The sequence below is a fragment of the Hyperoodon ampullatus genome (assembly GCF_949752795.1).
Source record: "Hyperoodon ampullatus genome assembly, chromosome: 19".
NCBI classification, from domain to species: Eukaryota; Metazoa; Chordata; class Mammalia; order Artiodactyla; family Ziphiidae; genus Hyperoodon; species Hyperoodon ampullatus.
In genome coordinates this window covers 18,963,058-18,976,742 of record NC_136932.1, presented here as the reverse complement: position 1 = coordinate 18,976,742, position 13,685 = coordinate 18,963,058, and the positions used below count along the sequence as shown (strand labels likewise).

The 13,685-nt window shown below is 62.9% G+C and overlaps 1 protein-coding gene across 1 annotated transcript; it reads right to left on the bottom strand.

Annotated features, from left to right (window-relative positions):
- Positions 1–81: 81 nt before the first annotated feature.
- CASKIN2 (CASK interacting protein 2) lies at positions 82–12,232 on the bottom strand (the record flags this gene model as incomplete). The annotated part of the gene is made up of 19 exons (XM_079725829.1): positions 82–951; positions 1,393–1,615; positions 1,707–3,173; positions 3,312–3,450; positions 3,540–3,641; positions 3,720–3,830; positions 4,042–4,133; positions 4,247–4,307; positions 4,407–4,528; positions 4,650–4,911; positions 5,370–5,464; positions 5,664–5,772; positions 6,171–6,279; positions 6,474–6,604; positions 6,691–6,786; positions 6,890–7,035; positions 7,438–7,535; positions 8,058–8,109; positions 12,139–12,232. The coding sequence occupies 19 exons, from the start codon at positions 12,230–12,232 to the stop codon at positions 861–863; spliced, it is 3,600 nt and encodes a 1,199-aa protein (XP_079581955.1). The 3' UTR covers positions 82–860.
- Between the last annotated feature and the right edge of the window lie 1,453 nt (positions 12,233–13,685).

The window sequence follows — 13,685 nt, the reverse complement described above, 5'->3', positions numbered from 1 at the left end:
ATCGGTGGGAGCTCTCGGGTCCGGCTCAGGCGCGACCCCTGGCTCAGCGGTCTGTGGCGCAGATCCAAACACACAGCCCGATCACGTGGAATGACACTTTCATTGGTGTTAGTTGGGGGAAGAGGTTAATGGTTACAGAGCCGGGGCCTGGGCCAACCAGGTCAGGCTTCCAGCCCCAAGGCGGGCAGGGGTGCTCTTGCTGTGGTCCGAAGCCCCTCCCCCACTGCGTCCTCTCAGGCAGTTATAGATAGAATAAATTCCATTTAAAATATATGCATTTCTCTCTGCTTAAAAAATAACATTTACAGTTGGGAAAGTCTGGACTTTGGGGGACCTGTGAATCCCACTGCCCCCACCCCCACCAGCTTTGCCTCACTGAGGGCAGGCAGGGGCGGAGGCTGGCCTGGCCGCTTGTTTACGTGTCCTGTGAACACCTGCAGGGAACCAGGCCAGACACACCGCCTCCTCCAGCCTCTCGGCGCCAGGACAGCACAGTGGGTGGCCAGAGGGCCTTGGCACAGGGGCTTGAGACACTGGGGGGACAGAGGAGGTACCCCAGAAGCCCAGCCACCACCTCTTTCTTCCTGGAGAGGAAGCTCTCACCAGGGTCCCTGTCCAAAAGGCAGGGCCATCCCTTCAGGTTACACACTGGGAGGGGGCTCTGCTGAGGTGTCAGGTTCTGACGAGTCCCCTCAGCTCCCCGGAGGGCTGCCTCCCAGAGCCCTAGTGCCGACAGCTGCTGGCTTGGAGCAGCAGGAGGGACCCCGCTAGGGCGGCAGGGGCGGCGTCCGAGCCGGGGGAAAGGCAGTGGCTGAGGAAGGTCACGGTGGGCACTGCTGCAGGCTGCCAGCAGGTCCAGCTCAATCCAGCATGGCATCCAGCTGGTTAGCCAGGGCGTCGAACATGGTGCTGATGTCATCCAGGATGTGCTTGGTGGAGGTGCCCGGGGGGCTGCAGCAGGGGAAGGACCAGGTCAGATCAGCCAGCGGTCTGCACCCTGCCGGCCCTGGGCAAGGGGGCTGCTACTGAGAGCGTGGTTGGCGCGCGCACTTTGTGTGCATCTTCTCCTAATTACAACTTCCCGAGGCAGTAGGAGTTACCGTTCCCTTCCTTGCACAGAGACGCTGGGGCTCACAGGGAGAAGTGACTTGCCCAAGCTCACGTGCCTCTAAAGTGGCGGCCACCAGGATTCCCTGCAGGTCAGATCCGGGTGACCCCAGGCCCAGGCTCCTCCCATCCCAATAGGGGCCCCCCAGCCTGAGGATCTGCCCTGAGGAGGACGGTGACATCCTCCTCCCATCATTCCCGGAACCCTGGGAAAAGGCTTCAGGATTCGGGTGGAGCTGCTCTCATCCCGCCTTCTCCCCCTCCGAAGCGCCCGGCACCCCTCACCCCTCTCGCTCCTCAGCACCAATGCTCTTCTCCGCGGCCCGCAAGGCAGCTGCCAGGGATGAGCTGGTCTGCTCCAGTCTCTGCTGGGCCCGGCCTGGGCCCGTGGCCCCAGTGTTCTCTGGCCTTGGAGGGGGCACAGGGCGGGGGCCGAGCCGGGGAGCCAGCTTAGGGCCAGAAAATGCCAGCTGGGTGCAGGCCACAGACACAGGCTTGGGGGCTGTTCCTGCAGAGACAAAGAGGTTGTCTTGTGACTCAGCTGGGCTGGGCACGAGCGCTGCCAACACCACCCTCTCCCCGCAGGTCCCGCCTCATACCTGCTCCCGGCACCTTGAGGAGGGCAGCAGGGGGAGCCGGGGGCTCCATCTCCCCGGGCCGCCGACTGTTTTCCAGAGCCGGCCCCAGGCAGGGAGCCACGGGGGGCTGGGTTGGGGGGCTGGGAGAGAGAGGGGCTGGAGCTCCGGGGTTTGGGAGGCTGCTAGGGTCAGGCCGGGGAGGGCTGGCAGAGGCCGAGGGGGGCTCGCCGGGGGTCTGCGAGGACAGGGCGGCAGGGGGGCCGGGCGTGGCGCCGGCCACCCCGAAGGCCAGGAGTGCCGTCTGCAGTGGCTCCCTCTCCCGGCATTTGGGCCTCCGCTTAACAGTGTCTGACTCTGTGAGGTTGAAGTCGAGGCCAGCAGGCACAGGCGTCTCCCGGGGTTGGGGGCCTGCTGGCTTGGGCCTCTGTTTGATCGTCAGGTTCCCCTCCTCCGCGAACGGGAGCCCCTCCCCTGAGCTGCCCCGAGACGGGGGTGTCCCCTCGGGCCCTGGGTCCTCCTCCTCCGTGTCCGATGCGGCGCCAGCCGGGGCGGGCAGACCGGGGGGCTCCGAGGGGCCCGTGGGTTCACTGAGTGTTCGCCTCCGGGGCCCCGGGGCCCCCTCCTTGGGCGCCGGGCTTCCACCTGGCGGCGGCGGCGGCTCCAGGGTGGGGCCAGAGACGGAGCTGAGGCGCTTGGGGGGCGGGGGCGGGGGGCCTTTGCGGCGGGCCCGCAGGGCGAAGGACTGGCTGCGGGGCGCCCCTCGGGTTGGGGTCGGGCTGGGGCTGGTCCGGGCGAGGGCGCTGCGTCCTGGTCGCCGAGTGAGGGTGGCGTAACTGCCCAAGGCACTATCCACTGGCCCTTCGGCCTCCCCCTCGGCTTCCCCCTCGGCCGGGCTGGGGCGGCTCAGGCTGTGGGACCGGCGCTTGGGCCGAGGCGGGTCTGGAGGAGTGGCCAGCGGGCCGGCCAAGTAGGAGAAGGCCCGGGGTGCGCCAGGAGGCGGCCCTGGGGCTGGGCTGGAGGGCGAGCCCTGGGGGTACATAAAAACATAAGGGGGGGCCCCTTGGCCAGGAAGTGGGGAACAAAGCTTAGGGGGCCGCTCTGTGCCCTCTGGAAGATTCCTCTCCTGTGGGGTGTTGGGGTCTCCGCCACTGGGCTGGGAGGCAGGCTGTTCCTGCGAGTGCCCGGAACCCCGTGAGCGTGCCCCGATGCTCTCCTGGCTGGGGGAGCGGGCAGGGGGCAGGGGGAGCGGCTCAGGGCCACCCCCTGCCATGGCCGCCTGTAGCTCTGGGCTCAGCTCGCTGCCCTGGAAGGTGAGGAGGCGCGGGCCAGCCACAGCCGGACCATCCCCATTCTCCAGCCCCTCGATGGCCATCAGCTCCGGGCCCCTGGCCAGCCGGCGGCCGCCGTCACCTGGGGCCTCCCCCTGCAGTAGGCCCCGCCGAAGCTCAGCCAGCCGCTTCACCCCCAGCATGAGCTTCTTCTGATGACCTGAGAGGGGTGGATAGAGGCGGAAGGGTTAGCTGGGGCTGGGAAGGGTCACCCTCATCCCTCCTGGACCCCCGAAACATTTTGGAGACCCTCCAAGGCACGCGGGGGCCCAGCCAGAAGGCCCAGGGCAGTCCTCACCGAGCTTGTTGACTCCGATCTCCTGCAGCTCCTCCCAAGTGAGGTCGGCCACCAGCCCCATGGAATCGTAGCCGCTGCTCACCAGCTGCTTGTGGTACTGCGGCAGCCCCAGCGCGCACAGCCACTCCAGCAGGTCTGCCTGCAAAAGCAGCACCGTCGGCCCCCAAGCCAGGAAGGCAGTGCAAAGCCGCAGCTGCAGGTGGGAGCCCGTGCCCGTCGCCCACTCACCGGGATGTAGCTGGGTAACCACTCGGCGATGCTGAGCTGGGCGATCTCGGAGGCTATCTTCTTCCTGTGCCCGGGCTTGGTCACCCCGATGGCCGTCAGGTCCTGCCACACAGAGTCATGCCATCAGGCCCCCTCCTCTGCCCACTGGTTCCTGCACTGCCCTCCCGCTGCAGCACCTACCTCGGGTGTCATGCGGCTGATAGTTGGCACGTCATAGCCAGCCTGCAGAAAGTGGGCAGTGTAGCCCTCCAGCTGGAACTCGCTGAGCCAGTTATGAATGGCCTGAGCGTCCTGTGGTGTGGGGGGAGGGGTGAAGTTAATGGAGCTGAGTCTGCTGGGGTGGGGGCTGGGGCAGGGGTGGGGGGGTGGTGCCAAGGCCACAGACCAGCCACTGACCCCAGCCTCCCCAGGGGCCTGGTCTGAGCAGGGACTTAAGTCCACACTGAGGCCCATCCCAACCCCTACCCTGGGCTCGCAGCCCACTCCCCAGTGCAGGTCACACCTTCCCCTCCAGCAGCTGCTCCGGCCTCACGTCCTGGGTGAAGAGCTGCTCCCCGGAGCGGTAGTTGGCCAGAGGGCGGTGGTTTGGGTTGTCTTCAAGGAGGGAGAGAAATGGAATCAGGGTGGCAGGACGAAGGGGTGCCAAGCCCTCAGCCTCCCCACCTGCACCTCTCCTAGCCCACCCAGGTCCCAGTCTCCCTTCCTACCTGCCAGGGATGGGGGGTGCAGTCCTGGCAGCACCTGGTCCTCTCCAGCAGAGGGCAGTGGCTGGAGACAGGGAAGGAGCTGACTCTCACTTGGGGAACTGGCAGTGGCTGTGGGGGGCCCGGCCCTGGTCCCAACCAACGCCCCCCCCCGCCCCCCCACCTGGGCATTCTCAATAAGGAGGCCAGTGCTGTGGCCGTTGGTGCCCTCGGAACTCTGTCCGCTGCCGGCACTGCGGATGCTGCCCACGCTGCCCTCGCTGCCCACACTGTTCCTGTCACCTGCTGCAGGGGGCAGAAGCCAAGAGGTTAGAGCCCCAGTTGGCCCTGCCAACAGCTGACTGGCAGCTTGCCAGAGCCAGATGTCTATCCCGGTACCCAGCACTGCCCCCCCAGGAGGAGGTACCTGGGCTGTCTGGGCTGAGGCCCACCCGAGGCAGCTGGCCATAGGTAAGGGGGTGCGGGGAGTCATCAGCAGGGGGCTGTGGTGTCCTGGAGAGGCCTGGGCGCAGGGTGGTGGACGCAGAGGGGAGGCGGGGTGCAAGGACGCCCACCCGCTTGCTGACCACTTCAACGATGCCCGGGGGAAAGTAGCCCACACGGTCCGTGCCCCTCTGGCTCTCGTGGATGTGGCCCTTCCAGCGGCCGTCGGGATGCTGCTCAAGCACCTGTGGCAGATGGGCAGGGGGACGGACGATGCCATGGTCACGTGCTGCACCAAGTGCCCAGCCCTGCAGCTGCGGTCCAGCTCTTCCCCTCCCCCCGGGGAGCTGGCCTCTGGTGCCCAAGCTGGCCCACAGTTCTGGCCCTGCCACCAGCATCCAGCCCAATCCCCTGGGTGCCTCCAGGGCATACCAACAAGAGTCTGGAGTCAGCCTGGGTTCAGATCCCAGCTCCACTGCTTGCTAGCTTGTGACTTTGGACAAACTGCTTTCATTCTCTAAGCCTCAATTTTGTCAGCTCCAAAGAGGAAATGATAAGAGCACCCACCTTACCTGGACTGGGAAGAATTCAACGAGCTCGTGCATATAAAGACCCTAACACAGAGCCTGATCCACAGTAGGTGCCCAAGTAACTGACAGCAATCATTTGTGTTCTCAAAGGAATGCCTGCACTGGGTCCTCACCGTGATGACGTCCCCTGCCCGGACATTGAGGGCAGTGGGATCGTGGAGGTTCCAGAAATCCTTGAGTGCTCGGACCTTCAGGATCCCTGAGGCCTCTAAAAGAAGAAGGACAGGTGTCATCTGAGGGTCCTTAGGGCATCTTCCCACCCCTCCAGTCCCCTGTTCATGACCCTCCCCCAGGTCCCTGCCGCATCATCCCCGCAGCAACCCCCCAGACCAGCCCGGGGCCCAGGAGCGTGACATATCCGCTCCTGCTCTGCTTCCTGGGCTGGGTCTTCTCCCCCACACACTCACCCCGCAGTAGCTGCTTGATTTCCCGGCTGGCCTGGGAGGTGGTGAACTGATTCACGATGTCCAGCGCCGTCTGGTTATATGTGTTCCGGACGTTCACGTCCACCCCACCCTGGGTGCACAGTGCGGGGTAAGCCTGCGCTGAGCGCCTGGTTTGTTGCTTCTCCCAATTCTCACAGCTACCCAGCAGGCAGTTACTATTTTCAGATTTTACAGATGAGGAAGTGTAAGCTCAGAGATAGGGTCAAGGATGAGCTCAAGGTCACTCAGCTAGTAAAAGGCAGAACCGGGGCTTGAACCAGGTCCGTCTGCTCTCCAGCCCCTTTGCATGGCCCCCACCCACATGCAAAACACCACGTTGCCAGTGGAGACCCTCCCTTGCCTCCCCAGTCGGGTCTTGGACCTGGCACCCGCTGGGGACCCGTCCACACCCGCGGGCTGACCAGGGGTCCACACCCGCGGGCTGACCAGGGGTCCACACCCGCGGGCTGACCAGGAGTCCACACGCACCTCCAGGAGCAGCCGCACCACCTCGGTCTTGCCATACAGCGCGGCCTCGTGGAGTGCTGTGCCTGTCTTGGTCTGGCGGTTGATCTCAATCCCAGCTCTCAGGAGCTGCCTGTGGAGGGGAGGGTGAGTTACTGGGGCAGAGGGCAGAGGGCAGGGGGTGGGGAAGGAGAGGAAGCTGATTGCTGCGGGCTGGGAGAGAGATCCAGAGCGAGGGTGAAGAGGGCAGCAGGGCAGGGCACTGAGGGGACGTCGCCAGTCCCACCGGAAGAGGATGAGGATGTTGGGGGGGGCCCCGGTGGGTACCTGATGACCTCTCTGTGGCCGTTCTTGGCAGCCAAGTGCAGGGGTGTGGTATAGTTGGGGTCACACGGGTCCTTGGCCTCACCCTCCAGCAGTGCCACACATAAGTGGCTGTTCAGTAACAGCTGGGCCACCTGCAACAACCAGCACTCAGGTAGGGCCTCCTCCTGAGACCCCAGAGATGCCCAGAACCCAGTACCCCAAGGGCAGCAGGCCCCACCTTGAGCCGTCCAAATTCGCAGGCCAGGTCCAAGGGCGTCTTCTTGGCCTTGTTGACCAGGCACGGGTTGGACTGATGCTGGAGAAGCATTTCTGACTGGGGTGGAGGGAGCCGAGTGAGGGGTCTGGCCTGGCCGGCCCCCCGTGCCAGCCCCCCTCTCCTTGCCCCCGCGCCCCTGTAGGCTGGCAGCGTCACGTACCACTTCATAGTGTCCGTACTGGGCAGCCAGGTGCAGCGGGATCTGCCCATCCAGCGAGGCGGCGTTCACGGCCGCAGAGGCCCGCAGTAGCAGCCTCACGGGCTCCAGCCGGCCCTGCCAGGCTGCATAGTGCAGCGGGCGCATGCCTGCCAGACGGAAGGGGTTTCTAAAGGAGGTCGAGGGATGGCGTGGGGCCGGAGGAGGGAACTGAGCAGAGTCTGGAGCCACCCCAGCTGGAGGGGAGAAGCGAAGCTGGCTTCACCCGGGTTTGGTCAGGGAGAGGTCCGGCTGCCTGGGGCTGAAGCCAGAATCCCACCTTGTCCACCACGGATGATCTGGTGACCTTGTAACGGTGATGTACCCTCAACTTCCTTACCTGGATAATGGGATGTCAGTACCACCCACTACCCCAGAAGGCTGTGAAGACTGAAGAGGTAAAGCATTTGCAAGTTCAGAGAAACTATGCCAACATCTATTAGCATTGCTATGATGTAGCAGGAGCAAACTCTGACCACGGGGTCTGGGGTGCGGGTACACTGGGCTCTCACCATTGCTGTCCTTGATGTCAACGGTGGCCTGAGCCTCCAGCAGCAAGGCTATGAGCTCCAGGCTGCCCCCCAGGGCGGCGTGGTGGAGAGCCGAGAATCTGGTGTGGTGGGACACAAGGTCGGGGGTGTCAGTGAGCGGCCCCCCGCCCCCAAATCCTGGTCTTCCACAGCAGACCCATCCTGGGGGCTGTCAGGGATGAGTTATTTGCCCACTGCACCCCCGGCCCCCCACCCTGCCAGCCCTGCCACGGGAGCACAGAGCAGCCGGGCTGCAGCATGAAAGGGCTCAGTGTCTGCGCTGAGAGGCCTGTTTGTCTGGCCTCCCTCACAGCCGGCCCAGGGGAGGGGGCCGTGGGAGCAGGAGCCCGAGGGCTCCTACCCTCCAGGGAGAAAGGGGGGCCCAGCAGGAATCTGACCCAGGAAGGCCCCTCAGAGAGGCACCAGGGCCCCCTCCCCTCCCTCAGGGATAGCTCCATGGGCAGGCGCGCGGGCAGGGCCCTGAGCTCTCGACAAACACGCTTCAAGGGCCAAGTTTGAGAGGGGAAGGGACTCTAGGCCCCAGGTCTTTCCACTGCCCCCCACCCCCACAGTTTTCAAGAGGGACGGGGGCTCCCGCTCACCCATCAGCATCCTGGTAGTTGACGTTGAGTCTCTTCGTGGAGCCAAGGAGCTCTGGGGGTCAGAGCGGGAGGCATCAGGGCACCCTCGAATGATCCGCCCTTACCCACACCTAACCCAGTGCTCCCTCCCCGCCCACCTCCCACCTCCAGCTGACCTCTTGGAGTGCAGGAAAGCACCTGCCCCATGGCCCTTTAGCTGTCAGTCCCTATGGCTTCCCACCCTGGCCCATCAGCTGGAGGGCGCCGCTGCAGCAGTGGCCTGGCTTCCCTGGGCCCCCAGCCCCGCTTGTTTATAGGGTCAAAGGGGGCGGAGATGGGGGAGACTGGCATGCTGTGCCCTCAAAGGACAGTCCCACGAGCGCATGGTTGGCATTCCTGCCTGAATGGGCCAAGGAGTGAGCCTCATTGTCCCACGGGCCGAGGGGGCTGGGAGAGAAAGGAGAGGGCACCAGAAGCTCGAGAGTAGAGGGCAGATGCCAGGGCTGGACTCAAAGGCCACACTGCCCGGCCCTGGGTCATCCCTGAGCGGAGCATAGTGGGGAAGGTGGCGTCACACAGACCTCACCACGCCCTGGCCCTGCCACATACTAGCGGTGTGACCTTGGACAAGTCACTTGACCTCTCGGGTTGTGTCCTCATCTGTAAAATGGGCTGATCACAGAAGCTGCTCACGGGGGTTGTGAGTACAATGCCTGACCCTTGTGAAAGATGGGAGCTCTCACCATTCAGCACTCCTTACATGTTAGCCATTATTACCAAGAGGCTGTCCTCCAGCGAAAGCTGGTACAGTCCCCTCAGGGCCCCTGTCAGGGGAGTAACTGCTGACTCTGCACCCACAGGCTCCTGGCAGAGAGCTCTGTGCCCCGGGGAGCAAGGGGAGGATGCTGGTTTATCCCCCTCTCGGGGACAGGGACGGGGTTCAGACAGGTGTGCTCCACGTGTGAGCCAGGGCGTGGGAGGGGGTGGGCCCTGAGGAGTGTTGCGGAGGGGAAGGAGAGTGCCTGTCACAGGCGGGCCCCTGCCTCCTGCTGGAACCCACCCCTGCCGGGAAGGAGGAGGCCTGGCTCAACCCGGCTGGGCAGGGTGCCAAGCATGCTGGTCCAGGCCTGCCCCCCAGGCCCTGGTGGGCCCCTGAATACCCCAGCAAGACAGGGCCTCATTCCAATAGGGAGGGACCAAGCCTGCAGTGAGGAGCACAGGATGGGGAGGGGGAGACAGCTACACTTAGGGCTGAGCCGAATACGCTACAGCGAAAAGGTGGATACAGAGTCAAAGAGTGACGGAAGAGGTGAGGGGGTGGGGGCCACAGGGAAGAAACCCAGGCCTCCCAGCCTTCCTGTAGCCCCCTTGGAAAGTCCTTGTCACACAGAACCATTCAGGGCAGTGGAAAGAACAGGGGCCCTAGAAGCAGGAAGTGCGTGACTCAAATTCTTCTCCCTCTTACTGGCTGTGTGACCTTGGCCAGCCCTGGTACCTCTCTGAGCCTCAGTGAAGACAACGAGGTCAAGCAGGGAAGAGGCACAGAAAGTCCCTCCAGCTACTGCCAACCTGGACAGCCTGGGCTGGGGCAGCTCGGCGGTGAGATGCAGCCCCTCCGGGGAGTGGCAGGACAACATGACAGAAGGGACAGGAACAGGGGCAGGGCCAGGCTGGGTGGCTCTGTTCTTTCCAGAACAATGGCCGGAAAGGCGGTGGGGAGAGGCTCAGAGTGACTGAACTGGGGACCTTGATGGGAGGGTGGAGGGTCCTAGGTTCTTGGCAGTGGCTCCTGGTACTTCCCCTGCGGTACAACCTTCTTCCCAGGCCTGGCTCTGCGGATGGAAGGGTCACTCCTCCTGATTTAGGCTCGGGCAGAGGATGTGAGCTCAGCAGGCCGCCCCCAGCCCACTCCATTTCCTCTGGCCAGAGAAGGAGACAGCTCAGAAAAGGGAGCAGAGGAGGGAGGGAGGAAGGGCAGAGGCAAGGCCAGGGCAACTGTAGCCCTCTCCTCCCAGCCACCTGTTCCCTGAAGAGGACCTGGGTAGGCAGGGAAAGCCGGCCCCCAGTGACCAGATATCAGATGCAGCAGGCTGAGGGAGCACCTCTCGCTGGACAGCCAGAAAGCTTTAGCCACCGCCCAGAGGGAAAAACGGGAGCCCTGCCACCTCCCTTCCAGCAGTTTCCTTTGCCTTCCTGGGTATGGAGCAGGAGTTTCCAGCCTCCCTTCTCAGAACTGCTTCAGAATCATCTGAAGAACTTTCGGATTTGCAGAGTCCTAGGCTCTCTGTGATGATTCTGTAATTCTGGGAGAGACCGGGGAGTCTGTACTTTCAGAACTATCTCTAGGTAATTCTGATGGGCAGCCGAGTGTGGCAGCACAGGGCAGAGGGCTCAGGCTTGTCTTTGATCTGCCACACAATGGCCGTGTGACCTTGGGCAAATCACTAACTCTCTCTGAGTGTCAGCTTCCTTATCTGTAAAGTGCATGTAGAAGTACCCATCTCCCAGGGAATAGAGGGGATTACAATATCTCATAAACTGTAGGGTCTGCAAAGGTCACCTTGTGATCTCCTTTTTGTCACCAGCTTCTCAGAGGACTGGGAGTGGGGACAGGTGGTTCCAGGACCCTATCGCTCTGTGCCTGTGCCTACACTCTGTGCAAGTCCCCTGGGGAGTGGGGGGAAGGATCATCTTCCTCCACAGATGTTTCCCCCCCGGGCACAGGGGACCTTCCCGGAGCCTAGGAGCCTGGCTGCAAGGTTTCAGCCACCAGCCTCCAGCCACTTGCCCTCCTGAGGGCCTCACTTTGAGGTCTGAGGCCCCAGGGCTGTGAGGCCAGCAGCAGCTCAACCAAGGCCCTACTGGGCAGGTTGCCAAAAGCAACACAGAGGTGAGGGGAGGAGGGGCAGTGGCTCCCACCCTGGGGCCTCCAGGGCCCTCCCTGGACCCTCCTTGGCACCTTACCCATCGGGCTCACCCTGCATCCACTCCCCCAGGGTACAGAGAGCACCCCTCACGATTCCATCTCCCTACTCCCCGGGTGTCCTGCCCTGGCGTGTAAGTGGGGACACTCACACACGTGCACAACTCCCAGGCCCTTAAAATCCTTCCTTCTGGCACCCCACACTCCCAGGTGTGGGTGGGGATAATTGGACATCTTCAGGTAGCCTGGGGGACTCCTTCCTGTGCAGAGGGCCAAGCTGTGTCTTGGGCTAGAGCCCCAGCACTCCAGAAGGACCCTCTCTCCCCCAGCCCGAATCTGGTGGCAGGAGCCATCTCCTGTCCCTGCTCGTCCAGGAACTCAAGGGGACAAGTCCAGTGTCCTCCTGGGACAGTCCAGAGAGCTTGCCCTGAAGCCCAGAGGTCTACTCTCCTTGCAGGGTCTCACTGCAGAGGTACTCAGGAGATGGAAGTCAGGTGTGGCCACCTGGGCACAGAGCTCCCACAACCCTGTCGACTAGAGACCCCAGGCTGCAGAGAGACCTCCAGAAAATTAACTTTGGACACCCCCCCCCCAGGGGACACAGGCAGATAAGTCAGGGGGATGGGGGCTTTAGTGAGCAGTTAGATAATGTTGAACTTTGTTTTAAGCAGAATTCCCTTTAAAAAGCTATCTTACAGATATCTCCATCAAGCTGACAAAAACACAAGAGATGCTCTGGTTGAACTGGGGGGTGGGCGTGGAGGTTGAGCTCTAGCTATTCAGTCTTTCCCATCTCACTGCCAGAGACCCCACGGCTCCAAAGAACACATTGGAAAAACCACCTGCTAAAGGCAACTCCATGAGGGCAGGACTTTTAGTTTGTCCTGTTCACTGCTGTGGCTCAGTGCTTAGAGCCTGGCACACAATAGGCACTCAAAAAAATTAGAATGAATGTACTTCAATCCTTTTACTTTACAGGTGAGGAAACTGAGGCCCAGAGAGGTAAAGTGACTTGCCTAAGGGTTCACAGCAAGGGGGACCCAACTTCCTCACTGGCTCTCCCACACAGAGGCACTCCCACCCCAAGTCCCCAGATCAGAGTGACCACCCAGGCCTCTCTCCACAGCCTGGCACTCCGGGGAGGGTCTCAGCTGGATAGTCACCCCATCAAGTACTCACTTGTCTTTGTGGCCTTGACCTTAGCCACCAGTTTCTGCACACCAGTCACATCTCCATTCTTGACAGCGAGGATCAGGTCCTGTTCTCGACCCATCCTGGTCCCTGGGCTGGGCTCTGAGCTCAGGACTCCAGGGCAGAGGCAGGGAAACGGGTCTAAGCCGAGGTGTCAGGGTGCCATCCCTTGGCCCTCTGGAGGGCCAGGTGTCCAGGGGGAGTGTGTCTGGTGTCCCAGGCAGTGGGCTTCTTGTTAGGTGCTGACGGGTGCCCCCTCAAGGTGCTTCGTGAGCTGCCACCACAAGCAGGAAAGCTGATCTCTGATGGGGCAGAGGCTGTGTGGAAATCTGAACGGATATCAGCTTGCAGCTTCCGACAGCCCAGGGATGGGCCAGGACTGGGGGCGCCAATCTTTCCAACGTGGCTCAGGAGCACCAGTGCCCACCCAGAGAGCAGCCAGCATTCCCTCACACCTCAGTCAGCAGCGGTGGACATGTCTCAGGGGTCTGCAAAAGGTGTGGTCCGCTGAAGGTCTGCTGAAGGCTGGGCCAGAGTCTGTAAGGGTCCCAGAAGCACGGCTCAGAGAAAGAACAGGACAGGGCTTCCAGGGAGTCCCCCAATCACCCTGGCTGCCCTTCTGAGTCAAGGGAGGGGCTGAGCCACTCAAAAGGGGGAGGGAGCCGCCATGCATGAGAGGAGTGTTTGGAAGCGGGGAGGTGGTGTTCTGGGAGGGGGAGGCTGAGTCACTGAGGCCCCAGGGCACCTGGCAGCACCTCAACCTGGGGTAGGAGAGGCCCTGGCAGCACGACACTGGGGCAGGTCGGGCCAGCAGCCTGTTCTCCACAGCCTGAGGCTCTGACACCCACAGACAACTGGTGGGCCAGGAGGTGGGGCCTGAGAGGGTCAGGCACAGGCAGACGGGCAGGGGTCACTCCCTGTGGAAGGTGCCTGCCCCCAGACTCTTCCCTATCCAAGCTTTGCTGTAATAGCTGGATGCCCTAGCCCCAGGGCTCTTTTTGAATTCACAGGGTGGACTGGGGAGTTAGGGCCCCCCATCTCTGGCGGGGTGTCTGCCTGCAGGACAGGGAGGCTTTACAGCACCTGTGGTTGACCCATCCTCACCCCTTGTGTGGGATGGGGAAGCAGCTGGGCGGAGAACAGAGGTGAGAGCCGGGGCACTGCTGGTAAATGGGGCTGCCCGCCCTCCCAAGCCTGAATCTGAGGCCCAGAGCCCAGACTTCACTTTAGAAAAGCTTACGTCAGTTCCTAGGTGGCCGAGAATTTGTTGCCCGAGTCCTGTGGCATGAGACCTGTGCAGGCCTGCGGCCCTAGCTGGGGTCCTCCTACTCCCCAAAAGTCCCAAGCCCAAAGCAGATGGCACTCCAGCTCAAGGCTCGCGGCCGACATTGGGGGAGGGCGCCCCTGGCAGTGCATGGGGTCGGGCTGGCTCCCCCGCCCCCCGGAATGCCAGTCCAGCGCCGCGCAACCCCCCAACCCAGCCCAGCCCAGGCGGACCGGGGAACAAAGCGGCGGGAGGGACCGGGAGGGCCAAG